Raw genomic sequence first — 27885 nt, forward strand, 5'->3', positions numbered from 1 at the left:
AAGTTTAGCATGTAGATAATAAGATGACTCACAAAAATAAAAAATTAAACAAATAGATGGATTATGAGTTTATGACTTCAATGTTTATTTAGTTTGGTTCTTATTAACATGGTTATGAGGCCTTCATTTTGTAAATAAAAAGAATTGGGAGTGCAAATTCTTAATAATTATTTATACCATCTCTTTAAGAATAGCTACCAATTTGCAAAAGAAATTTTTTTTTTTTTGTCAATGAATTGGATAACCCCCAATCCTAGATACACAATACACCCATACAGTCCTCACATTTTTTACCATATTTTGAAGAGGGGGAGATATGCCATTTGAGCTGCTCATTGGTGCAAAAGAAATTTTTAACAAGTGGTCTTTCTGCCGTTTTTTTTTTTTTTTTTTTGAGAATCTCATCAATGAGGCTAGCCAACCCAACCTCACTGAATATTCCGTGCAACAATCGAAAGTTAAAAATTCACAGTTGAATTACCCAACCTCTCTCTCTCTTTGATATATATATATATATCTATCAAAGAGGCTCAAATTCAAAACCTGTTTAAAAAAGGAAGATCTAATTCTACTTGAACTACGATTCAACTAGATTATCTAACTTTTCTATGTATTTTATTTATTTATTTTTTAGATTTCTTTCCTTTTTATTTCTTTCAAGTGTGCTGGCAGCTCAATTAAGTTGAGAAACCTGAAACAGCATCGAAATTGAGGTAATGCAAATTTCAAAACAAAAAGATTACTCCATCCATTCCACAATATCTATCACGTCTCAAAACTTGGAATTAAAATCAACAAATCTGAATGTGTAGTTAAGATATCGTAGGAGGTGGCTGAAAATCTGAGCCAATTCTTCATTATTTGGAACACAGCCAAGAAAAGAGAAGAGAAAAATGAAAAAATATGACAGACAGGTCTCTATAAATAGTTAACTTTGTTACCGCATATCCTGAGCAATGTTCTCCATTCACAACTATAATTAGATGAAATTCCTATAACTTCTACGTACAAAATCTTATTCTAAGCAAAGCAAGGTGCTGAGAAGTGACAAGGTGAAATGAGAAAAGAAAAAAAGAATGAAAATTCTATGGAAAAAAGGCTATTGGCCATTTTTTTTAAGCTTCCACCCCAAAAAAGCAGTAGCATATGCTTTTTATGTCATCCACTGTTGAAACTACTAAGAAGTAAATTTCGTGTGTTAAATACAATGACTAGTCTCTTAGACAACCAAAGTCAACAAATTACTATATATAATTTATATACCCGAATGTGACTTGATATCTTGTTGGTGGGTGGGTATGAACACCAGTCGACCAATTCTACAGTCGAAACTGTCAAGCTGGGCGTGGTAATAAAAAGCTAAACCCGGAGTTTTCCCGTATAAGTGGCGGTGGATCTATATCAGAGATATCTATTTGTTCCATTGACTTTGAAATGTCATCAACAGAAAATGGAATGCTGCAAAATAGATTGAAATGGTTAACATTCCATATAATTTCACGGTTAGATGTGCAAAAGGACGAGTTAACAACTAGAAGCCTGTCAAACTAGTCCTTATTTTAATTTTTACATATCACTTAGTAAGAAATTACTTTGGCATAAAACAATATTGTATACATAAAATGGGTTGGTTTCAAAATGAGTTTTACCTAATGAATGTGTGGTTACGACTTATGAGCTAAGTAGTTTATATAGCAGCATGGCAAATTCATCTAGGTTGTGTCTGTAAAATTTGGGGGAGCCTCATGAACATGAATCATGAAACCTATTCATCCAGTGTGTTTATTTTTATTTTTATTTTTATTTTTATTTTGCGAGAAGTATTTCTTAAATCCATAAAAGAAGGTTACCCACTTTTATGGGTTCACTACCTATCAATACTCTTTTTTCCCGGGAACATGTACAAGACAAAATTTATTAAAGAAAGAAATAATTAATGTGCAGTCAGGGATCACGGTATTGCTGTTGGAAACAGTCCTGTTTCGCAGGTTTATTTCAGTTTTCTATTTGATTGGCATGCAGCATAGCTTAAAGAACCATTTGGTAGCAGTACCAAAATGTGAGTAAAACAACTACTAGTGACAGTTTTAACACACAAGGAAAACCGAAACAATCATATCAGGTACCTTGAATCATCATCCAACAGGAAAGAATTACTAACTGCATTATTTGAATCTTCAGTCATCAACACTCTCATATTGGATATGACCTGGATAAAAACATTAATAAGGAAGAGTCTCATGCATAGACAACTTTAAACATAGTTAGCATCGAACTTACTTCAGGTGACACACTATGCGTGCCATATTTGTCATCCCAATACATGGTGCTAATCCGATATAACTGCTGTATACTGAGGACCTGTAAATAGGGAACTGAGAATGGTAACTGTTCTGGCAAGTGAGAAGCGTAACTATTCTGGAAAGTTAACCTTCTGACAAAGAATATCTTGCACTTACTGGGCATAGGTCATGACTTATTTCATCCAGTGTCTTCTTCGGTTTTTGATGTATAACCTAAATTGAGGTCAGGAAAGATTAGTTTACCTAATTTTCCAATCTGACCATCAAAACAAGCACCATGCTCATGACATGTAACCAAGAATAGATAAGGCATATACCAGAAATCCAATGGCTTGTCTAATATGTTTGAGCTCATCCCAAGCTGAACCTGCATACTGCAAGTTTTTTGTAGTGGGGTTTGGACACAAGGATGTGAGGTTAGTACATGTCTTTACTTTATTAGTAATGGAGAACGATAATATCATAAAATTAATGCACCTCATCCGTTGCCTTATAACACCAATGCTCTAGTTCAGCCAAACCAGCTTTTACATATTCTCCATTACTAAATGAGCAACACTCTCGTCTAAGAAGAAGACTGTAGTGAAAAAAATGAATATGTAAGACAATAAAAAAGAGAACTCCATTCACAAAGTAGAGACGAACTACTAAACCAGGAAAACAGAGGAGAAGAACAAACTGACCTATTGAATAGTTGTACATTGATGAAAGAAAAAATTTGCGTGAACACCTTACGAACCAAAAATGGTGGAACCTGCCGGGTTAGAAGTGGGAGTGTTCAGAGAACATAAGAACACTAAACAAATGCAAATATAGCAACGTACCAAAGAAGAAAAAGGCAGTGATAATAAGAATAACAATAAGAATAAGATAGATACATAAATTCTGTCATTCACTCTTAAATTTCTGTAAACCTCCCAAATTAATTTTTTCTCAAAATCTCGCCTAATTAAAAAATAAAATAAAGAATATATGCAAGCTATTTAATTTTGTAGAATTTCAAGAGAATCATGCAGTTTTGTTATAACAATAATGCATATGTAAGTAGTATAAAGAAAAAGAAACAGAGAATGATGTCAGATTTTACTAACATGATTTGCTTTCAATGTATTTAAAAAGTTCCCTAGGCTCTTAACTATCCCCTGCCAATGAGCAATCAAAGCTCGCTGGGCTTCAGTGTTTGCAACAGAACGTGACGATCCCTTAACCAAGCTTGCTCTGGATGTTCTTGGTGCCTACAGCATCACATACAGTCAGTGTAATTTATAACAAGCATCCACAATAAATCAGTTACTAGAGTACTGAAGGAATTGTCATACCTGAATGCACAATCCAAGCAAGGGAGAAATTTCTTTCTTCAAGTTATCACGAATCATTCCATATATCTTTTCCACATATGCTGTAAGCTGCTGTTTGAAAAGCAAAGCTGGGTACTTGGCTTCAACTTGTCTTAATGTATCTACTCCTCTACTTGAACTACCATTAATTAAGGACAGATTGACTCCTGCTGGACTTCCACGGAAACTCTGACAAAGAGTATACTTATCTTAGAAATGAAAGCTTTACTATGGAAATTTTTAGTTTAAAATGAAGTTGTGTTTACCTGAGTCATCCTCCCAAATAAGGTTGCTGATTGAGAACGACGGCGTTGTGGAGCCATTCCAGCAGCACCACTTGCCTTGAGTGTGCGTTGGAGTAACAAGAGAAGTGTCGAGGCATTGGATAACCAGTAAGCTAAGACATCATTATTATCCTGGGTCTAAAGTACAAATGGAAATATTTTAGTTAATTGAGTTGAAAGTGACAAAGCAACAATAAGAGAACACAAGCATGTGAAAGTTGCACTTTATACACCTCAATTGCATGGCCAATAGTCTGGATGATTCTATCAAAAACGCTAGTGCGCTCAACTTCAAATGATCTCCAATGCAAGAGGCACTTATATATGATACAGGCAGCAATTGGTCTGTTTCCAGCAAATCCTAGATGTTGTGCAATGCATCTAATGAGTAATTCTTGATTCTCTTGTTGTTTCTCATTTAGTGACTTCTGTGGTTTATCATCCACTTCAGAGGATTCCCTCAGGTTCATTGATGGGCTAGTTTGAAGTTCCTGATTAGTCTATCAGGTGACATAGAAACAAATCAAGTCCACACATACATACACAAAACCTAAAGATGAACATTTAAAATGGATTTAGTTACCACTTGTGGCTTCCCCTCCACTGCAATACTATTATGAGCACTTTCAGCAGCCCTCTCTCTCTGTCGATAGAAAAAAAAAAAAACAAAAAAAAAAAAAAAAAACAAAAAACAAAAAAAACAAAAAAAAATTTTTCAAACAACCATCAAGCTTTATATGCTTTTCATGCTTAAAAGTCCATTATGAAGAGAACCTGGGCAAGTGAGCTCTGGCGTCTGTGGAGGAACTTGGTCGATACAGCTTGTTGACGTAGAACCTGATTCTCTGATTCTACATTATTAATCTTCTCTTCTAGCCTGATCATATATTATAAGATTTCAGTCAACCAGTTAAGTGAATGAGGGGCATGACATCTATTGTGAAGATGAAACTTGGAATTAACCAAAGATTCCTGTGAGATGTGAATATAAGAAAAGATAAATTTCTGACCACTTTAGTCCATGATATTATTGAACTTTTCAAAATAAATTCTCCACAGGGATTTTGGTCTTTGGAAATCAAATGTAAAAAAGTTGCAACATGGCTTGTTTCGATGATTTGTTTATTTACCCCTTCAATGATTCTTGGAGTTGACGAACCTTCTTCTCTGTGTCTTCTAACTTTTTACCTCTTTCTTCACTGCTAGCTTGGGCTTCATTATATTTTTGTTCAAAGTCATTAGATTTCTGTTTCTCTGACTCGAGTGACGTCTGTGTGAAGAAAAAGCCAAGGCAATCATTTAAATATGATAAGCTGCTAAGTGCTGACAAAAAGTTAACAACATCAGCATACAGAGACTGTGCCCCTTATTAATTCAGGGATTTGTCTTTGACACACATAAATTGTGTCAGAGACACTATGCACAAGTATTTTATTTTTAATTCTTCGTTCTGGAAAAAGGAAGAATTGTTAAGATAAAAAGAAGGCATATACAAATATATAGGAGGATAAGACAGCCCCTTTACAAGAACAAGATCAAACAAGAAATCCATGGCCAAGTGATTACTAATTAAACCTTGATCCTCACCAACCTCATCAAAGATAGCTAAGAAAATCTTTTTCAGAAAAAGTTGAAGTGTACTTGTACATTTTATGCACTTAAAGTTGAAAGGGCTGTTTGGTGAAGGAGAGACTTCATTGGGTGTCAGCTTATATCAACTATGAATACCTTTGTACTGTATTATTTCAGAAATCAGCAGGAGGAAAACATTTCATTCGACATCCCATTGTATCCAGGATCTATAAAGAGAGAAAGCATCTTATATTTACTATATCATATCATAGAATTCCGAAAATATCTGATGAAGTGCATGACTTAGCTCTGTTTGCAATCTACATGACATCAATTAATATATGATGTCTAGAACAAAATAATTACTATTAAAATAGCATCTTTACATTGAAATTCTTTCTGCCCAATTGTTATACAAAACTCTGTATTGGTTGTCTTCATTTCTGAGCTAACCAATGAAAAAGGAAAGAAGCCTAAGAGTTTATGTAAACCTGTCTAAGAATTATGTATCCCATGTCTAATTGACATATATATTGTCACAATCTTTGATGTTAAAGGAAAGAGTATACACAGAAAGATATGCATCATTGAAAACAAGGGATCATATCCAATAAGACTGAATTTTCTTACCTTTAGGCTCTCAATTTCTGCCGTCAGTGCGTCAATCTTCTGTGTATCTTCAACGATAACCTGTTTCTCTTGAATAACAGGAACTGCTTCTATACTAATTTTCTTTGCATTCTCACGCTCCTTGGAAAGCAGAGCATTGGTCTCCTCAAATTTGCTCTGCATCTCCTGCAATTGATTCTGCAGTTTTGCTATCTCTTGAGATTTGGATTCTTCTAGATTCGTCTGCACATGATTCCACATGTTTAGTTTAGAGCTTGCGAATGAAGTAAATGTTTAGGAACTAGCTAAGGTTGGTCTTTTGCACTTCCTTTTATTTTCCATTAGTGTAAAGTGTTATTTCAACATGCACAATTGTCTAAGTGATCAAAAAACATAACAGTCATCCAAGTCGTATTTATCTGCAAAATATATATCTCACCCTTAATCCTTTTTCTAGCTGGAGACGCCAAGTGAGTTCCTCCACACGTTTCTCAAGCTTATCCTTCGCTTCTTGAAGTGCACCAGTTTCTCTTGCAGCCTAAAGAAAGTGGAACAGGACATCAAGTTAGGCAAGAAAAAGATATCAATAAACAGGAAAATAATAAAAACTGATGTTTATTTGACTTGAATATTACAGAATGAGTCTTGTAGAAGTGGCTTAATTCATTACAAGAAGGTGGAGTCAGATTTGGATCCCATCCTTCGCAAAACCAGCAAAAAGAAATGGAAAATTACAAATATAGAGAAATATAGTTGCAAGGCTTTCATTTCAGAACCAAAATAGTTATCCTTAAGGATTGTGTCTGTTTCACTTTTTTCATAATAAATGTAGGATAATATTTGAAGAAATCCAAAAAAAAAGACAGAAAGAGAACAAATATATTTCTAGTTCTAAAACCTTAAGTCTAAAGTTAAAGGAATTTCAATTTTGAAGATCCTAAGAATTTGTTTTCCCCTTAGATTGTTTTATATTTCATGTACGGTTTAGATTTTAATAGTTTACATGTAAGCACGATTGTTATGCCAAACTATGGCAATGCCTAATCCATGTAACCAACCCACCTAAGACAACGTGTAGCTGTTTGTTTTCATGTTTTACACTTCATTACAATAGAGTGATCATGACAATGATACAGAAGAATAATAATACAGGTTGTATAAACCTGCTTAATATGAAGCATCATTTTGCAGTTAAACATTTAGTCACATGTTCCTAAAGGTTCTACGTATTGATGGAATCTCTAAAACCAGTTATATAAGAATCATGGCAAACCTAGTAATTTACCATTTTTAGTTTCCTAAGTTCTCTTCTCGCTACACGTCCCCTCCATCTGCATTGTGTAACTATTGTCCCTTTCTTGAGCCTCTTATAATATAATGCAGCTTTGTGGCACCGCCACCGAGCCTGCGATTTTTTTAGATAACAGATTTAAAAATTGCATATTGATTGCCCAAGTTGATGATCTAAATCAAATTGAACTTGACTAAAACCTGAATAATAATGGAGGCTTTGGTCTGCTTCCTAAATCTGAACTCCTTGCGAGCAGCTGTTGCCCTTAAAGCTGTTTGAACTGTCAATGCTGACACATGAAGTTTCTTGTAGGCTCTCCGAGCTTGATATCTGCGTGTGTTCTTTTGAATTTTCACAGCAGCAGCCTCCTTTCTCATGTTTTCATATAGTTTGCATGCAAGTCTTCCTACAAAAAATATATTATACACAGTAAATATATATAGATAAAGGAGATTGACCAAGCAATGTAAAAGGATTGCATTTATCCTAACAAATTAGTAAGGTTATTTCACCTCTCCACCGAGACTGCAGATATATGGTCTTCTTTCGAAGCGCAAGATAATGATTACGTGCTTGATGAGTTCTTATGCGCCGCTGGATACTTTTTGCTGCATTACTGAGTACTTGAGCTCTACGTGCATCTAGTTCAGCCATCTGACCTGCTCTTAGAAATACCTTTGTCTTTCCAATCTATTAAATTTGGCGGCCAATCAAATGAACTTTGTGATCATACGGGAGAGGAATGTATTATACAAAGATGCATTTTGTAAAACCATTCTGGATCTATGTTGACATTAGACAATGAGAATTGACATAGGAAGAGGTTGAAGGTGCATGAATTATAGTTGGAGCTAAGTCCTTAAGATCTTTATGATAGTATACAGAAATATTTTAAGATACCTGATATCCACTAAGCCCCATCTTTTCCAGAATCTTTTGGCAAGCAGTCTTTTCATCATAGCTGCTCATAGGTGAAACAAATTGACAATTAGCACAAAACCTAAGTTTGGTACAAAAATACTTTAACACTTCAAGCAACAAATTTCTACCACCTCACATAAAAAGCATACTTAAAAAATACTCACTTTGCTTCTGTGGCCTCCGGAGCAAGAAGGCCAAATCTGTTCACAAATTCAAAAAAAGCGCGGCGAGTAGGATAGCCAGCACAACTGATTCTGATTGCCTCTAAAACACCCTATAGTGGCAAGGGTTAGGGATAGCAGAATGGTTGAAAACATAAAGAACTATAGATATGATTTACATAAATATCATCCAAAGATGAAATGAAAACAAAAGTAACATTATACTCACACCACAGCGAAGTTGTTGCATAATGTTGGCATTCTCAAAAATAGCAGGCTTCAAGAGGTTATTTGGTTTCACACATCTGATGTAATGGGGTTCTGTAGAATTTAATGTCTCCATTAGACTTTGTAGTTGTAGCTGCACCATTTAGAATATTGTTAGCTTCCAGATAATAGGAAAGTGGTTTATTTTTCATAAGCATGGGCTTGTACATATATATATTGTGATTATTGAACCAAAGACTAGAAAACATGATACCTTAAAACGAGAACCAATTGAAGAAAATTTGGAAGATTTTGATGTCTCTTCTGGAAGTGGTGGAAAAAGGCCAGCTACAAAAGGACATTTGGAAGCACTCAACAAATCTTGATGTTCAGGAACCACATAATCCTTGTTTTTGTCTAGAAATTGATCAGACTGGTATAAAACCTGCAGAATTTTGAGGGAAAAAACAACTAAACAAATATGTCATATTTTCAGCAGCTAATGTTATAAGAATTAAGTCATACCTCCCCAGCATAGTGAGCAATCGTGAAATCTGTTCGAGACAATTTTGGCTTAATAAAGCGCCTGTGGTTCTTAAATGTTTGATAAAGCTTGTTTGCAAAAGTTTCATGCGTAGACTTTGGAAACATGCTGAAAGACAAGAAAGGCAGGGAAAAATTAAGAATTAAGTAAGTAGATTGTGTATGTTATGCAACAAGGAGCAGTAGCATCAAAGCAGCGAGAGAAAGACTGGATCTAGCAAGCTATTAAGGAAGTAGTTCATGTCCAGTTTTACTAACCAAAAAAGTTAAAGTTAAATCATCTAATAACCAATGAAAAAGAAGTTCTTCATAGGAAAAATTAACAATGTTTTACCAAGCTTCATCTAGGAGAGCAATGATTCCTCCAGGTTTCTGCAGAAGAAAAACAATGTTAAAAAAATAAAATAAAAAAAAAGGATGGCAGAGAAAGGATAAACCAAAGGAAAGGAAAAGCTGAACTGGTCAAATTAAATTATGGACTCTGGGATAAACTACAATAGTATAATTAAAAAGGAAGCATTGTAAATATCATCATCAAGCATATCAAAAGCATGAGCTTTGTATTCCTATAATTCCAGAACATACATGTTGAATGCTTTCACACCCAGAACAAACAAAGAAACCTCAGTTGCTTAAACAAAGTGGGATAGGAGAAACAAAACCTTTTCAATAAGGTCTAAAACATCTTGGTTATCAACAAATTCAATGTAGCTCCAATTAATTTGCTCCTTTGTATATTCTTCTTGTTCCATTTTAAAAACGTGCTGAAATCCATCATCGAAATCATATTAAATATAGGAATAACATTTACAAGAAAACTTGAAGTGCAGTGTAGCCCGAGACATTGCCTGATTGAAATGCTGTTGCAACTTCTCATTTGTGAAATTAATGCAAAACTGTTCAAAACTGCAGAGGATAACAGGTTGATAGTAAGTTACAAAAGGACTGAATTAAAACCAACCAGAGGTGTTTGTTTTCAACATCACTAATCAGTACAATATTTGGAAATACATAACATGTACATGAAGGCATGTCTATTCTCCAAAACTATATATTACCTGTTAGTTTTAAAACTTTCAAAACCATATATGTCAAGGACTCCAATCAAAGTTTTAGAATTGGGGTCTTGTCCAATTGAACTATTAATCTTGTCCACCAACCTGTTAAACACATAAATACATCATGAATCAAAATCAGAACCCCGTATCATTATCCTCAGTATCTACCTAAACACTATATAGGTCTTATTTGTCCATTTTCAGTATTATACCAGTCGAACAGCCGAGAATAAATTGTTTTTGCCAGTCCATCTCTACTCACTGTTGCACTTTGGGGATCAAGGCTCCGTTTTATAACTTCTTCAGGGGTGATCATGACACGCTTACATAATGCATCTTGCAAAGCATTGGCATCACACCTGATTTGATATTTGAGAATCATCTTAAAGGTAATTAAAAATCATATCGAGGGAGGAAGTAATAATACAACATCCATACATTAGAAGCTCAGCAGTAGTTTGAAGGTGGAATTTGGCTTTGTCATCTTTCGGAACTGATGAGTCAACTTCTTTTCCTTTGGTAAAGTCAATATTACCAAGATGGAGAATTGAAGCAACAACTCTAAAAATGGCTTCCTGAGAAATAGGTAACAGAGGAAAGCACAAACTTAAGAAGCTAATTATCCTATATCACTATATGCTAGAAAGAAAGAAGCCAATTCATACTCATGAAACAAAATACCTGATCCTTTTGGCTGATTCCAACAATATCCATAGCTCTACGGGTGGCAAGAAACTCACGAGCATCACTTACATCAGCCAATTCATAGCATTTTGACTGGTTAAGGTAGTGAAAAGTTTTAGGACTTCCTAATTTGTATCTCTCAATTTCCTGCCAGAAAAATTTCCAATGTGTTTATATGGTTAAAAGAATCAATAAGAAGCAGATTGCTTGACAGAAACATACCTCCTGTGGTGCAGCACAAAGAAGATAAAAGCAATGATAGTTGCGTTCAGGATCATTAACTTGGCAAACCCGAGATCTCTCTAGAAGGTATGTTCTGATGGCTGCTCCTGAGATTCTTCCACTTTTATCAAATTGGATCTCCACAAATTTACCAAACCGACTGCACCATTAATACAAAAGAGAATTGGAAGCCAACCATTAGTAATAGCTTTAGAAGTTATCTATCACCTACCACACTATGTTAACAAAAATGCTTCTTTTTGAAAGAAGAATAAAAACGGCAGCCTGGTGCACGAGCATCCTACATTAATGCAGGCTCTGGGGAAGGGCTGTCTACAAAAGATGTAATATACGCAGCCTAACCTGATAATTACATCAGTGGCAGTTTTCATGGCTTGAACCCGTGACTTTGAGGTCACACGGAGACAACTCAACTGTTGCTCCAAGGCTCGCCTTCCTTTTGAAAGAATAATATGCAAAATAAAATCATTAACTATTCATTAACGTCAATTTACTCTTCACTTTTGGCCTTGTGACTAGAAATTAATTATGAATATGAAATGAAACAAAACCTACAATATAAGTACTTTAAAATATCAGACTAAGAAGGAGAATGAGACATAAGGAATCCTTGTTTGCCTGCATGTCAGAAGACTGACATAAAAGGTAAGTAATCAATCAGATATTAATGGTGACTAAAACCAAAGTGTCCGTTATTATCCAGGTATAAGAAAGACTCACCTAGAATTGTTATTCCTGACAGTTTTTGCATTGCCAAATGCTTCTAGAACTGGATTTGACTGCATTCGGATTAGTTAGTATAGAAATCTCAAATGAGATCAGACGTTAGCAGCAAAAAGATAAGAATGAGAATATTGATCGAGTTTAACCATGAGTGTTATGAATTAATCATACCTCGAGAACTTGTTGTTCAACTGTTCGGCCTTCAGTGCCAGCCCTACCACCTAGGTAAGCAAGGAATTGCATAAGCATTTTTGTGGTTTCAGTTTTGCCAGCTCCACTTTCCCCACTGACCAGAATTGAATTGCTTTTCCCTTCATTAATCATTGCCCTAATAAAAACAAAATATCCATTTTAATATTTCCTTCAATGATAGGAATGACATTTAGATAATAAGAAGCAATTTACTGCTTACCTATATGCAACATCAGCAACTGCAAATACATGAGGGCTTAATTCTCCAAATGGTGCTCCCTTGTATTGTTGCATCATGTGCGCACCATAGATATGTGGTAGTTTTTGGAATGGATTTATTGCAATCAGAATATTTCCAGTATATGTCTGTGATGGCAATCAAGAATATAGTTAACGACTTTTCCTATAACAAACATAGCTAAATCTTATAACATTAAAGGTAGAAAGCCTTACATATATTTCATTCAATTCATATCTAGCTTTCAAATTCTGCAGGACTCCAGGTTCATGTAAATAGGACAACTTAGTCATATCATCCACTCCACCAGGAGGAGCTTCCATATCTTTGGGATATATTTTTGATAAATTTGCAACCACCTTGTAATAGCCAAAATAGAAGTAAGCCAACAATTCAGATGTAATGTTTTACTTAACTAAGTTATGAAATATTTTGTCATTTCCATTTAGCAGTATCGGTATGAGAAAACATGAATGCTGCCCCAAGAAATGCATTAAAATGCCTCCAGACGTACGAAAATAATTATAATAGATCTGCCGAATTTTCTTAGAATTTAGTTAGTGAAGAAATGACAGGAATGCAACAGAAACACTCAATGATATATTTTGAAAATCATAAATAAGAGTTGAAATCAAGAGTTGTTCATTACATGCTTATTGGTGTTCGAAGTTTGTGAAATCTAGTATAGATGATCATCATAGATTTTTGTGACTACAGTTGGATCGATAAAATATATATCCAATGAAGAGTTATAATATATCCAATATAGTATACACCGGTGTATATATATATATATATATATATAACACAAAGGAAAAAGAGAAGGAAGAAAAGAATGTGCAGAGAGTACAAACCTTTTTTCCATTGGTAGTTTCAATTTCAGCATCCTTTCCGGTGATTTTTGATACCTGTCCATCAATCCAACAGATATCTGGATCTTCAATCCAGACATGAGAACCCACAATAATATTCACTGGAGTCCCCTGCACATGGACGTACAAATTCATCATTTCTGTTAGACAAAACAGTTTATATAAGAGTTCAGTAAGGTTAAGTAACTGTTTTCATATTATCCTGCTTGCCAGAAAAGACAACAAAAGTCTTGTCCATATTTGTACCATAATGACATCCAGAAGAACTATAAATTACAAAATGAACTAATATGCGTGTTGTAAGTTCCATTGCTTGATCCTCCAGCACTGCTGCCTAAGTTCCACACCTTGATCACCGAAGATTGATCATTTTGCTTCTAAAACCATCTCCAATCATTTCCCCCGACACTCTTCCACAATTGCAAACAATACGCAATGAATTGATCATGGAGGACCACTGTATCCAAATACAAAGATTCCTTGAACTTTTTAAGCTTAGTTTTGCAATTTGCATTGCAACAAAAAACTGAAAGAAACCAGTTCATGAAAGACTTCTTTCTTGATCAGCCAGTTCATAGTTCCATTCGATCATTGCCATTCCCATTCACATAATCATTTCCACTTCCAAAGCACGAAAGAGAATCGTTCTCATTCTTATCATATCTTATTCCGTGTTTGGATTAGCTTATTATAAGTCACCTTACAATAAAAAAAGACCTTTTGAATATAACTCTGATAAGAACGATTATTCCCCTAAACATAGTACGTGACAAACAACACATACAACAATTTAAAAAAAAACAATAATAATAAACTTTAATTAAAAACTATAATGGCAACTGCTACAGAATAACAGAAGAAAAGAAATGAAGAACGAAACCGAGAAATGCATTACGCGAGGAACAAAAGCACATTACGAAAACTGAAAACTATAGAACGCACCATTTATTTGAGGTCTTGAATCGGAGATGCTGCGAGAAGCGCGTTGTTGTTCATGAAGAGAAACCAAGCAAGCGAACAATGAGCGATTGATCGAATCGCATCAGTTTTTTTTTTTTTTCTTCTTTTTCTTTTTAGGTGTGAAACGGAAACGTGTTATGAGTGTCGGAAGAAGTGAAGAAGAAGAAGAAGAAAGAGAAACGGCATGGTTTTTTGGTGGAGAAAGTGAAATTGAAATGTGAGAGTGAGAGAGTGAAAGGAGAGAGAAAGATGAAAAAAGAGTGGATCGAGTGGCTGTGAGCGACATTGTTGATTCAACAACGGAGAGAGAGAGGAGCTGCAACTTCGGCACCTTCTTCTTTCGCGCCAACTCGTGGCTACCACTAATCATCATTCATCAACTTCTCTCTCTGTCTCTCCAACTATGTCAATGATAATTGATAAACACTCTGGGGGAGTGCCAATATTATTACCCACAAATATTATCCGTCAATATATTAATACTAATAATAATATTTTGTTTCCATTAACAGACATACGATACGAGAGCTCATTTTTAAGTAATGGATTGTTCATGTTATATATTCCCTGATATTGTATCCGGTCATGTATTACCCTGATATGGAGCAATTTTTTTAAAAAATAATAAGAGCAGTGCTAGGATGTAATTTTTGTGATTTGTATTTATCAAATAATCATAAATGATGTTTTTAATGATGTGAAATTTCATCTGTGTAAAATTATTCATTTTTATTTTATTAGTTACATACTGATCAGAATTTAATAAAGTTATTGTTCCTTTAGACTTTTTCAAATTATAATTCAACAAATCACATCCAACAATTTGTTCATTGCCAACATGCAAAGACAAAGAGTAATGGAATGGTCCAATTTGTTTTACGTCCAAAAATTGAAGTTTCAGGGAATAAACATTGGATGATCCAATTTATGGGTTTTTTTTTAATTAAGAGCTTGTAAAGGCTAATTTTTGTTATGTGGATTAAATATATGTATAATATGTTATTATTAGAAGTCTAAGTGTTTTTTTATATGGAATTATTTTTTTTAATTAATCAAATCGGATAGTAAAATGTATTTGAAGAGACAAAACAAACTATAAATTGAAGGATCTAATTTTAAATTTAATTTTTTTTTATTTTAAAAACAAAAATCGGAGAATCTGATTTTAATGTTAAAGTTTTTTTAATTTTCAAAAACAAAAATCGCAATTTGTCATTCTTTTTAAAAAAGTTAAACAACATTGGTGATACATACTCACGTACAGCAAAGAAAAAATAAGGGGTAAGTATGGTTTTGGTCCCAAAAGTTTTTTGCTAGAATCGAAATCGTCCCTCTTGTAATTTTCGATTTAAAATCGTCCTTAATGTTGCATTTCATTTTAAAATCGTCCTTTCTAATAAATTTTTTTCTAAATGACAAAAATACCCTTTTTTTCCACCATTTCATTCTTCTTGTTCTTCTTCTTCCAGGAGAATTGTTCTTCTTTTTCCATTAACAAATTCTTCAATTCTAGATTCAGAACAATTTCAGAATAAAAATTCTTCTTCTATTAACAAAACTCAAAATTTCAAAATTTTAGATACAGTTAACAAAATCCAATTACAAGAATTAAAAATACCCAAATTTATCTTCAATTACAAAAATAAAAAATCTATAAATTTTGAAAAATGAGAAACAGATTAGGAAACAAGAACAGATTAGGAAAATAAGAAACAAGAACAAAATAAGAAACAAGAATAAGAAATAAGAACAGATTAGGAAAATCCAGAACAAGAACAAGAACAGATTAGGAAAATCCGGACCAACATCAAATTCAATAGCAACAACCAGATGCAGAAGAACAACAACCATGGATCTTGTATACAATTAACCATTAACAGAAATTCAATAACCTAAGCTAATTCAACAACAACAACAATTCAGCAGCAACTTTCAGCAATTCAATAACCTAAAATCAACTAATAGAAATTAAAATCCAGCTAAACTAACCCAGAATCAAATCAAGGGGCTGGATGGAGGGTAACAAGTAGTGGTGGCTCTGATTCCTTCTGCGATAGGGACTGATGGAGGGAAAGTAGGGAGGCTCGCTGGTGGTGGTGAAACAAAGGAGACTCCACGTTACTGCACCATGGTGAAGTAGGAGAGGCTCACTGGCGGTGAGCTCTGGTTCGAGGAGATCTGAGACAGGGAAGAAGAGAAGGAGGGGAGAGGGTCGCGGTTGATCTGGACAAGAGAGAGGCAGCGGTTGCAGCGGTGGGACGGCGGCTTCCCTTCCCCCTTCATCGTCATCATCATCAGAGTTCTGGAGGAGGCGGCGGCGACGACGAGGTCACAGCGTTCGAGGAGATCTGAGACAGGGAAGAAGAGAAGGAGGGGAGAGGGTCGCAGTTGATCTGGACAAGAGAGAGGCAGCGGCTGTAGCGGCGGGACAGAGAGACTGCGGCGGCGGGACGGCGGCTTCCCTTCCCCCTTCATCGTCATCATCATCAGAGTTCTGGAGGAGGTGGCGGTGACGACGAGCTCACAGCGGCGACGACGAAGGCTCGCCGATGCCATCCCCCTCCCCCTCCCCTCCCCTCTCCTTTCGTATACCCTTTTCTTCCACCACCCCCCCCAAACGCATTTTCTTCCCCCTCCCCACAACACGCATTTTCTCTTTTTTTTTTTTAAATTTTATAATTTTTATTATTAAAATAGGAATAGGGGTAGTTTAGGAATAAAACAAAAAATTTTATTAAAAAGGACGATTTTAATACGGAAAAAAACGTTAAGGACAATTTTAAGTCGAAAATTAGATGAGGGACGGTTTCGATTCTGGCGTTAAACTTTTGGGACCAAAACCATACTTACCCCGAAAAATAATAAGCGGATTGCAAATTGTTGGGTGATGAAGAAATCAAGTTGTGATGTTGATGGTTTGATGAACCAAAAGGGATTAAGAGATGGAGAAAAATAAGTTCTTCTCATTGGTGAAGAGCATGAAAAATCCCTTAAAAAATATCTATTGAGTTATTACACTTTATCTACTATGTACTCCTTATGTACTCCCACTAAAAAAAATTACATCAGATAAGTCTACATCTGTTATTGATAAAAAAATCTAGGTAACATCCTCCCACAAGCTAAAATTGTATAAATCTAACAATCCTAGCTTGGAAAAATTAGTAAAAGAAGGACCCAGTGGCAGAGCTTTGGTAAGAAAATCAGCAACTTGGTCTTTGAAACGAACTGGCATCAGATGAATGAGACCAGACAAATATTTTTTACGAACAATGTGGCAGTTAACTTCAATGTGTTTGGTTCTTTCATGCAAGATGGGATTATTGGTAATGTGAATGGCTGACTGGTTGTCAGAGAATAGAGTGATAGACTTTTGAAGCGGCGAACCAATGAAATCCATTAAGAAAGATAACCAACTAGCTTCACAAGTGGCAATATCAAAAGACTATATTCAGCTTCTGTAGAGGACTTGACAACCATGGTTTGTGGTGCACGAAATTGACTCCGCAATATTCGCACAGATAGACCGGCAAGTGCACCGGATCGTCCAAGTAATACCTCAGGTGAGTGATGATCGATCCCACGAAAATCGTTGGTTTGAACAAGCAATGGCTATCTTGTAAATCTTAGCCAGGCGGATAGAAAATATAGTTATTGTGGAAAAACGCATAAAAACAGAATAAATAAAGTATTATTGGATAGATGTGAAATCAATTGATAAGAGAACGGTTGAGGCTTCGGAGATGCTTCCTCCTTCTAGATCAACTTTTCTCACTGTCTACTTCAACTTCTTATGATTCATTCCATTGCAGGCTGTAAGTGACTAATGCCAGGTCAGTGGTCATTAATCTCCTCTGCTTCAGATCAAACGCCAGGTCAGTGGTCATCCAATCTGAACGGGGGTGAAGCTCTAGCAGTCCATTTCCTTGGTGATCCTACTCAAAACGCCACAGACAAGGTCGGATCTTCCGGATCAGAGAATGCTGCTTCACGATTCTAGCCTATACCACAAAGGCCCTAATCGCGCCGTACCTCGGCTGAACTGATGTCTCCAAGTCCCCAACGAAGTCGTGAATTAGCCGTCTAAGAGATGTATAATCAAGTTTGTGGTTCAGTACTATCCCGTCAAGGACTCGCAAGAACCCATGTAGAATAGGGATGACGGTCAAGTTATACTCCCAATTCATTAGGATGAAGAACGAAGATATATCTTAGAATGGAATCAAGCATAGATTGAAATAGAACAATGATATTATTAATCCATAAGAATAAGCAGAGCTCTTAACCTTAACCTAGGAGGTTGGGGACTCATACTGTACAATAATGTTCGAAAGTAAAAGCGGGGGAAGAAGATCCTAAACAAGGGTGATCTTCTCCTTTAAATACTAATCTAATAATTAGGGATTACAAAATTAAGATAGACTGGACTCTTAGTGCTAAAATCCATTTCTTGGGTCCACTTGGTGAATGTTTGGGCTGAGCTTGGGGTGTAATCACGAGCTGGGACTCCTCTTAGAGCGTTGAACACCAGCCTTGGTCCTTTGTGGGTGTCCAAATAAATGCCAAGCTACTCCCTTTTGGGTGTTGAACGCCAGAAAGGGGGTGATAGTTGGGCGTTCAACGCCCATTTTGGGCCTTCATTTCCAAAGACAATTATAAACTATTATATATTGTTGGAAAGCCCTGGAAGTTAGCTTTCCAATGTCGTTGCGAGGGTGCCATTTGGACCTTTGTAGCTCCAGAAATGCGCGTTTGAATGCACGGAGGTCAGAATCGGACAACATCTGCAGTCCTTTCTCAGCCTCTGAATTAGACTTTTTCAAAACTTGCCAGAATCACCCAAAAATCACCTAAAAAAATAGGAAAACCACAAAAACTCAAAGTAGCATCCAAAAAGTGATTTTTTTACACTAAAACCTACTAAAACTTGATAAAACTTAATAAAACATAACCAAAAACAATAAAAAATAGTGCTAAAAAGTGTATAAAACATCCGCTCATTAGAACATCAAACTTAAACGGTTGCTTGTCCCCAAGCAACCAAAAAAAAAATAGGATAAAGAAGAGTGGACTACAATAAGTCTCAGAGCTCTCAATGAAGCTTAGCTCCAATTATTGGAATGGGGCCATTAGCTTCTTGATTTCTGAATAGGTTTGGCACCTCTCTTTCCTTTGAAACTCAGAAGTATTGACATCTCTTGGAACTAGAATCCGGATGATATTATTGATTCTCCTAGTTTAGTTCTTTTTTATTCTTGAACACAACTTCTTTTTGAGTCTTGATCGTGACCTTAAACGCTTTGTTTTCCAATATTACCACCAGATACATAAATGCCACAGACACCTAACCGAGCCTTTCGGATTGTGATTCAGCTTTGCTAGAATCCGCAAAAAGTGGTGTCTAAAGTTCTTAGGCACACTCTTTACTTTGGATCACAACTTTAACTGCTCAGTCTGAAGCTTTTCACTTGACACTTTCACACCACAAGCATTTAGTTAGGGGGAGGAGCACATTTGAACTTTTTAGGCCAAGATTTTGTTTCTTTTAGGCCCTCCTAACCATTGATATTCAAAGTCTTGGATCTTTGCTCTTGCCTTTTGGTTTAAAGAGCTATTGCCTTTTTCTTTTTCTTTTTTTTTTCCACTTTCTTTTTGCTGCTTTTTCTTGCTTCAAGAATCAATTTTTGGATTTTTCAGAGAGTTAATAATACTTTTCTAAATTCACTGTTCCTCAATAGCCAATACACTTAACTTCACTATCAAATGTGCACAGTTAATTCATACATTCAGAAAATCAATGCAAGGCCACCACAAAAAAAAAATATTTGGAGATAAGTCATGATATACTCGAAAATTATGCATTCACTACTTCGAAAAAATAAAAATTTTCTTTTAAGCTTGATGAGGATACATTGGATATCTTATAACCATGAAGTACTTGAAAATAAACTACTAAAGAAAAATCCTAAGAGTGATCATGCAAAAGCCAGAATAGAAATAAGAAAATAGACTGAAATAATGAAAAACAGAAAGGAAGGGGGAATGAAACTCAACCACCTTAGTACTGATGGTTGCTTAGGCTGTGCGCTTCTGTGAAGATAATTCAGCTTCCCTTGGTGCCATTGATGATAATATTGACCTAGAGCTCGCTCTGCAATACCAAACTTAAAAAGTTTGCTTGTCCTCAAGCAAAGAGAACTGAAAATAGAAGGTAAGAGTGTTAGAAGGGGATGACGAATTCTGGCGTTCAACGCCAAGAATGGGCGTCGAACGCCCAAAAGGGAAAAAAATTGGTCCAAAGCTCCTCTTGAATGGGCGTTAGACTCCCAAGTTGTTCCTATTCTGGCATTCAACGCCAGCAAGTACTCAGTGGGCGTTGAATGCCCAGCCTTTGCTCCCTGACTGGCGTTCAACGCCAGCTTTCTGCTCTATGTAGGGCGTTGAATCCCCTAGTGACTCCTTCCCTGGCGTTCAATGCCAGCTTGTTTCTCCCCTTTGGGCATTGAATGCCCAAGGTGCTCCTTCCTTGGTGTTCAACGCCAGCTATGCTGCTCATCTTAGGCGTTGAATGCCCACATTGCTCCTTGTGTGGCGTTCAATGTAACGACCCAACTTTCAGTACGTCATGATCGTACCAAAAGTAAGGAGTTACTAACCTATTTCTTTTATTAACTATTTAATATTGAGCCTTTAGTTCGATATCGCGTTTCTATTTTATAGAAAATTCCATAAAATTTTGTTTTTGATTATCAAAATCATATATCAAACATTTCAAAGTAATAATAATCATATAATTATTAATAATAATATCTGTCATACAACAGATTTCAAATAAAACTCAGATACAAATCCTATCCCTCTGTATAAAATAAAAATCTTAAGCAATAAGGGCGAGGGAACTCTATGAAAGAAAATTAACTCATACACTTAACTCATAAATAAATTCAATAATCGCCCGCAACTTCAAATTGTGTCTTCGAACCTGTGTCACTGAAAGGGTGGAAGATTTTGGGGTGAGAACAAACCACACGTTCTCAGTAGGGAATGGGAATGCCGTAAAAGTAATGATTAACATGCAAATAATTAACTTTGCTTAATAAACTATCTTTGTCAAACCCTTTGAAATACTTTTTAATCTTACTTTAGATAAATAATTACTTTCTTTAAATTCCTAAACCCAAAACAGATCTGAATCACAAAATTTGTCATATTAAATATCTTTTAGCCACATAATTGATTCTCAGTCACAACAAACAGTTATTAATCATCTCTATACATTCATAGACTACTGGCACAAGTAAGAAACTCAATTCAACACACAAACAAATCACAATAAAACAAACAACATAAGCACAGAGAAGTAATACAAGCAAACACAACCAAATGCAAATGCACAACCACTATGATGCATGTCTGTCCTAAGCAGGCCATGAGTTCACGTGTCGGTTTACACCCAGCAGCCCGACATTACCTAGGAACAAGTCCCAGATATGGCTTCCCTTTTGTGTCCTTAGTGCATATATGTCGGTGGTAAGAATACCACTCCTTCGTGACTACCGGCAGTCGGCGCAAAGCCCGACCCCATAATATACGCACAAGGGGAAACATTGATCCTCAGTTCATGGGCGTCCCCGAGATCAATTCACAAACAAAACAATGATCCTCAGTTCGTGGGTTTCTCCAAGATCAACATACAACAACAAACATGATCCTTAGTTCGTGGGTTATACCCGAGATTAATACACAACAATACAATGATCCTCAGTTCATGGGTTATACCCGAGAACAACATATAACAGTTAGTGGGTTATTCCCGTAATCAATGATTATCAATTCGTGGGTTTTCCCGCATTTAAAACAAATAACAATTTATAGGTTTCTCCGAGATCAATGATCATTCAGTTCGTGGGTACTTCTCGAATTTAACCAATTATCAATTCATGGATTTTCCCCGTAGTTAAACAACTAACAGTTCGTGGGGTTTTCCCGCCTTTTATCACTTTTCATTTTCCTTTCTAAAACTCAACAATCCATATATCAGTCCCCATTCTCTTTTCCCCTTTTAAATTCTTAATAATTTTCCTTAAACCTTTCTTAATTCCTCAGGCATTTGTCTATAAAAATCTTAATCATCAAATCATTTCATAATTTCTACTTTAGAAATCTTAACTCAAACCAACTTTAAAACTATTTTCCAGTTTAATTCTCTATCAAAAGACTCAAGAAAATCATCTTTCTCTTTACTATTTCAACTCAAATGTTATAATATAAATTCACAAATCTCTAAAAGGTAATCCTTTACTTTAAGCCGAAATCATAATTTTTTTTCTATATTGAATCAAACTCAAAACATAATTTATTTCTTAAATAACTTAAATTCGAAACATAGGCCTTTCCTTGGTAAATCGAACTCAAAATATTATAATTCTTTTCTTAACTAAATAAAACTCAAATAATATAATTTTCCAAGTTCAAATCTTTTAAAATAACTTCTCAAATAAAACCTCAGATTTTATAAAATTTTGGCAACACCTCCCCTAAAACTCGGACTTAACCACCCTTACGGGTTCCCTCTTTCTTAACATCTCATCAAACCTTTCTCAACAATTATCACAGCAGATTCTCAATCAATCAGAAATTTAACAATCTGCAATAATTAACAATTCAGCCATAATCCGTAACTCCCACATAATCCATCAGTCCAACTTCAATTTGATCAATTCATAAATTATTTTAACCAAAGGACTAACAGTTTTTCACTTTCTAAATACCCAAAACACATTATCTCCTAACTTAAACAAAATCTTAGCAAAATTGACACCAAAACACATAGAGTATGTAATATTCACAAAATTCCAGTTCTCTTATAACCAACTATTATGTTCACCCAAAAATTCTGCTCCATATAGTTTCCAATTATCACAAGTTATCCTTATACTTTTAGAGTTATTTTATCTCTAAATTCAGATTTCATGAAAAGGTCAATTTAATAATCAAGCTTCAATCTTTTAACAATTCTCAAACTTAATTCTAATTAATCATGAACCAACATTAACAACTACCAAAACCAATTCTAACTAGTCACAAGTCAATTTCACAGCTAATTCGATACATTAGATAACTAAAAACAACAACAAGCACTTACTCTCAATAACCAGAATACAGCCACACAACTCAACTAATTTAGTATAATCACATAGAATCAGAACCTTTCAATAATTTCATCAAAATCAGAAAAACCAATATCAATTACAGCTTCAAACACTCACAACAAAGCCCAAAGACATTCATAGTCATAACCTGAATTCAATACTCCAATTGAAACACTAAAACATCATCAAACTTAATCCAAATTTCATAACCTCAAACTAAGCTTATTTCTATCAATTAGTCTCTCATAACAACAAAATCAATTACATTCATAGCAACAATCCAAACTCAATTCATCAATTATCCATACGACAGCTTTTCAATAATTAACTCGGCATATTTCAATTTAATAAATTATACTAAATTAATCATTATTCACAACAGCATCTAAATTCAATCACAGCTTAGAATAATCACAACAACTAGCTAATTTCAAATGCATTTCAAGTCATTCATGTCAATTAAGAAATTCTTAACCATTGTTAACCATTTTCACTTATCCAAATAACTTTGTAAGCATTCTAAATTAAAAACATTTGACTTTAAAAATAAATCCCCTATCTCAATGTCGAAATTGCAGAGTCTAAATGCCACAACCAAGTATTTCGAAGCCACCAGCAACAGCGGCAATTTTAGCATCTTCGATCGACGACAGTAGTACTCTGTCAGGTTCTGACATCTGTTCTGTTCCCTTCGCAGAAAACATAGTGTTCTTGGGCAGCTTCAGTAAAAATTTCCAGCACTCATTTTGTTTCCTGGGTAGCGATCATGGTGGTTTTGAGCAGCTCCAGTGATGGTGGAAGGCTTCAGCATCAGCCAAACAGCAGCAGTAACAATTCAGAGTAGAGCCAGAGCAAGGCCAGAGCAACATCAACTCCAACAGCGGCAGTGGCGCTTATGTCAGATTCCAAAACCCAGAAGCAGAGGCAGAACAGCATCTTCTTCCCTTGATTCTCGCGGTGCTTCTCTTCTCTGTACACATGGTAGCAGCAGCTCTCTCTAGTGGCGGCTCGGACAGTGGACTCCACCCACGACGATGACGACACTCTCTTCCACAAACCTTGGCAGCAGCGGTGATGAAGGGCAGCGCTGCTTCCTCTTCTCCCTCGCGAACTCCTCTCTTTCCCTCTCCTCTGTTCGCAGTTCACGGTGGTGGCAGAAGCTTTATCAACGGCGACGCAGCAGCACGGTGACAGATCGGTGGCGCGACACGGAGGCTCCTGGTTCGCGTTCCCCTCTGGGCCTCCACAGAGCGGCGATGAGGGCGACGGTGGCGACGCAAAAATGGCAGCAACGCGTGGCTTGATGGCTAGGCACGGTGGCGACAGCAGCTCCTCCATCTTCCGTTTCTCTCTCGTTTTGTGTGCATGTATATTGAGGAATGAAGCTGAAGGTGAATGAAGGGGAAAACGACGCTGGGGTGTGGGGTTAGTGGGTTAGGGTTTCTCAATTTGGGAAATTAGGGGTTTTGGGTTTGAATTGGGAATTAAGGTTAGAAATTAGGGATTTTATAAAAGAATAAAGGATAGCTATGAATAGATATTTTAATAAAATTGAAAGTAGAGTAATTTTAAAATCAAATATACTCTATTAAAAATATTTAAAAATATTATTTATCAACATATTGCTAAGTTCAATTAATTATTTTTAATTTAAATTATAAAATAAACATATTAATCACATTTTTATAAAATATAGTTTAAACTCAATATTAATTATTCAAATTAAATGATATAACTTCTCATTATTTTTCTATTACCAGACTTTAATTTCAAAATATAAAATAACCAATTATAATAAAATTGTACATAAATATTAATTGACGTAAACTTAAAGTATTTATAAATATCAATCTAATCATTTCTAATAAAATAATTTCTAGGAGCTCAAATTAATAACATAATTCATTTAAAATAGAATTTATTTAAATTAAATTATACAATTCTTTCTTATTTTTCAATTACTGAAATTATGTGAAATACTCAATTATAATAAAGATTGTAATAAAATTCTAATTAATTTAAACTTCAATTTTCATGAAACTCTATTTAATAACCTTTAGTAAAATAATTTTCTTAAAATAAAGTTATCAACAAATATAATAAATCACAAATAACTAATTATTTAATTTTCAAAAACTAGGGTTGTTATATTCAACGCCAGCTAGGGGTCTCCCCAGGGAGTTCTGTTCTTCATCTTTCAACGCCTTTGTTTCTATTCTAAATGCTATACATGATCACAAACATTAAAAGGCAAAGGAAACAACTATAAAAATAAACTGAAATAACTCAAATAGAAATAAACTAAAGAAAAAACAGAAATACCCTACTTCATGGTTGGGTTGTCTCCCAACAAGCGCTTCTTTAATGTTATTAGCTTGACACTTGATTGTTGACTTTCTTCCTCCTCTTCCAGTTGGTTAACAAAAATGACTCTATGGGAAAAGAGGAGGAGATTAGTGACCTCAGATTTGAATTCCTCCTAACAAGCTTTCTTTTACTGTGATCATCTTGATTCTCCTTGCTTTTTAGGGTAGGGGTTGTATTGTTTCTCCATCCCATGTGCATCTTCCTCTTGGGACCTTAACCCTTGGTGGGTGGTGACTGCCCAACACCAAACTTAAGTCTGATGCCTGGGGAAACTGTATGAGTTTTTACCAAGGGAAGATGCTTTAGTATTGTACTCTACATGGAGGTACCTAGTACACGAAATTGTGATCACACTTTTCACAACTCCGCACAACTAACAAGCAAGTGCACTGGGTCGTCCAAACAATACCTTACGTGAGTAAGGGTCGATCCCACGGAGATTGTCGGCTTGAAGCAAGCTGTGGTCATCTTGTAAATCTTAGTCAAGTGGATTCAAATGGTTATGTGTTTTGATAATTAAAAGATAAATAAAACATAAATTAAAATAAAGATACTTATGTAATTCATTGGTGGGAATTTCAGATAAGCGTTTGGAGATGCTTTGTTGTTTCTGAACCTCTGCTTTTCTACTGCCTTCATCCAACCATGCGTGCTCCCTTCCATGGCAAGCTGTATGATCCTCTCGGATGAAAAATACCAGGTACGATTTCTGTATGGCTAATCAACTGTCGGATTTCTCGTCTCGGTTGAAAAATACCAGGTACAGCTACCGCACGACTAATCATCTGTCTGTTCTCACTAGCGTCAGAATAGGATCTCTCTATCCTTTTGCACACTGTCATTGTGCCCAACATTCGCGAGTTTGAAGCTCGTTACAGTCATCCCTTCTCAGATCCTACTCGGAATACCATAGACAAGGTTTAGACTTTTCGGATCTCAGGAATGCTGCCAATTGGTTCTAGCCTATACCACGAAGGTTCTAATCTCACGAACTCGGTCCGTGGATTAGAGACCCAAGAGAATATACTCCGGCTGTCGTCCAATGACTATGTTGAACATCATGTAGACCGCTTTATGGTTGTCAGGCACGCGGATCTTGGCTAAGAGAGTAACGAAGATAGTGGGTGATTGTCACGAGTCACCCCTTCATTCTGACTTAACTGAATTAAGTACAAGAGTATATCTTGGAGAAGAAGTAAGTGTGAATTGAAAGAGAAACAATAGTACTTACATTAATTCATGAAGAACAGCAGAGCTCCGCACCTTAATCTATGAGGTGTAGAAGCTTCATTGTAGAAAATACATAAGAGAAAAAGGTCTAGGCATGGCCGAATGGCCAGCCTCCCAAATGTAACATAAGATGATGATCTTCAGGTTGTCTAAGGACTAAACGTCCAGAGATCTCTGAATACAATAGTAAAAAGTGCTACTTATACTAAACTAGTTACTAGGGATTACAGAAAATAAGTAACTTAGTGTAGATAGTGCAGAAATCCATTTCTAGGGCCCACTTGGTGTGTGCTTGGGCTGAGCATTGAATATTTCACGTGCATAGGCCATTCTTGGAGTTAAACGCCAGCGTGGGTGCCAGTTTGGGCATTTAACTCCAGTCCTGGTGCCAGTTCTGGTGTTTTACGCCAGAAAAGGGTCTCTGGCTGGCGTTTAGATGCCAGTTTGGGCCATCAAATCTCGGACAAAGTATGGACTATTAAATATTTCTAGAAAGCCCAAGATGTCTACTTTCCAAGACAATTGAGAGCGAGCCAATTAGGCTTCTGTAGCTCCAGAAAATCCACTTCGAGTGCAGGAGGGTCAGAATCCAACAACATCTGCAGTCCTTTCTCAGCCTCTGAATCAGATTTTTGCTCAGGTCCCTCAATTTCAGCCAGAAAATACCTGAAATCACAGAAAAACACAAAAAATCATAGTAAAGTCTAGAAATATGATTTTTGCATAAAGACTAATAAAAATATAATAAAAAGTAACTAAAACATACTAAAAATTATGTAAAAATAATGCCAAAAGGGTATAAATTATCCGCTCATCACAACACCAAACTTAAATTGTTGCTTGTCCCCAAGCAACTAAAACCAAACTAGGATAAAACGAAGAGAATATACAATAAATTTCAAAAATATCAATGAAGATTAGTTTCAATTAGATGAGCG

The 27885-nt window shown here is 35.6% G+C and overlaps 1 protein-coding gene across 2 annotated transcripts; it reads right to left on the reverse strand.

Annotated features, from left to right (window-relative positions):
* Nucleotides 1–917: 917 nt before the first annotated feature.
* Nucleotides 918–13376, reverse strand: LOC107618253 (myosin-11-like). Of its 2 annotated transcripts, XM_088499519.1 has the most exons (37): nt 13221–13376; nt 12582–12725; nt 12349–12494; nt 12108–12264; nt 11934–11992; nt 11193–11352; nt 10968–11117; nt 10725–10861; nt 10499–10645; nt 10287–10388; nt 10077–10134; nt 9891–9992; nt 9563–9600; nt 9211–9337; nt 8960–9130; nt 8708–8839; nt 8482–8591; nt 8297–8357; nt 7909–8086; nt 7597–7802; nt 7391–7510; nt 6545–6643; nt 6127–6348; nt 5055–5194; nt 4699–4801; nt 4508–4567; nt 4158–4424; nt 3907–4062; nt 3623–3829; nt 3395–3538; nt 2987–3057; nt 2781–2880; nt 2621–2677; nt 2460–2516; nt 2281–2361; nt 2127–2209; nt 918–1458 (listed from the first exon to the last, which is right to left on the reverse strand). In XM_088499519.1, exons 1-37 carry the CDS (start codon nt 13374–13376, stop codon nt 1335–1337), a joined length of 4632 nt encoding a protein of 1543 aa, XP_088355645.1. In that variant the 3' UTR covers nt 918–1334. The 2 variants fall into 2 exon arrangements, with proteins under 2 accessions (XP_088355645.1, XP_088355646.1); XM_088499520.1 differs by lacking the exons at nt 11934–11992; nt 12108–12264; nt 12349–12494; nt 12582–12725; nt 13221–13376 and adding an exon at nt 11556–11731.
* Nucleotides 13377–27885: the final 14509 nt, after the last annotated feature.

Source organism: Arachis ipaensis, chromosome B9, assembly GCF_059453495.1.
Source record: "Arachis ipaensis isolate K30076 ecotype BB chromosome B9, ASM5945349v1, whole genome shotgun sequence".
In the NCBI taxonomy this organism is placed as follows: Eukaryota; Viridiplantae; Streptophyta; class Magnoliopsida; order Fabales; family Fabaceae; genus Arachis; species Arachis ipaensis.

Excerpts from the sequence above, each read along its gene's own strand:
- LOC107618253 (XM_088499519.1), bottom strand. The coding sequence starts at position 13,376 with ATGATGAATTTGTACGTCCATGTGCAGGGGACTCCAGTGAATATTATT. Across the intron at positions 11,118-11,192 it reads TTTGTGCTGCACCACAGGAG|GAAATTGAGAGATACAAATT; the intron begins GTATGTTTCTGT and ends TTTTTCTGGCAG. Across the intron at positions 3,058-3,394 it reads ATACATTGAAAGCAAATCAT|GTTCCACCATTTTTGGTTCG; the intron begins GTTAGTAAAATC and ends CTAACCCGGCAG.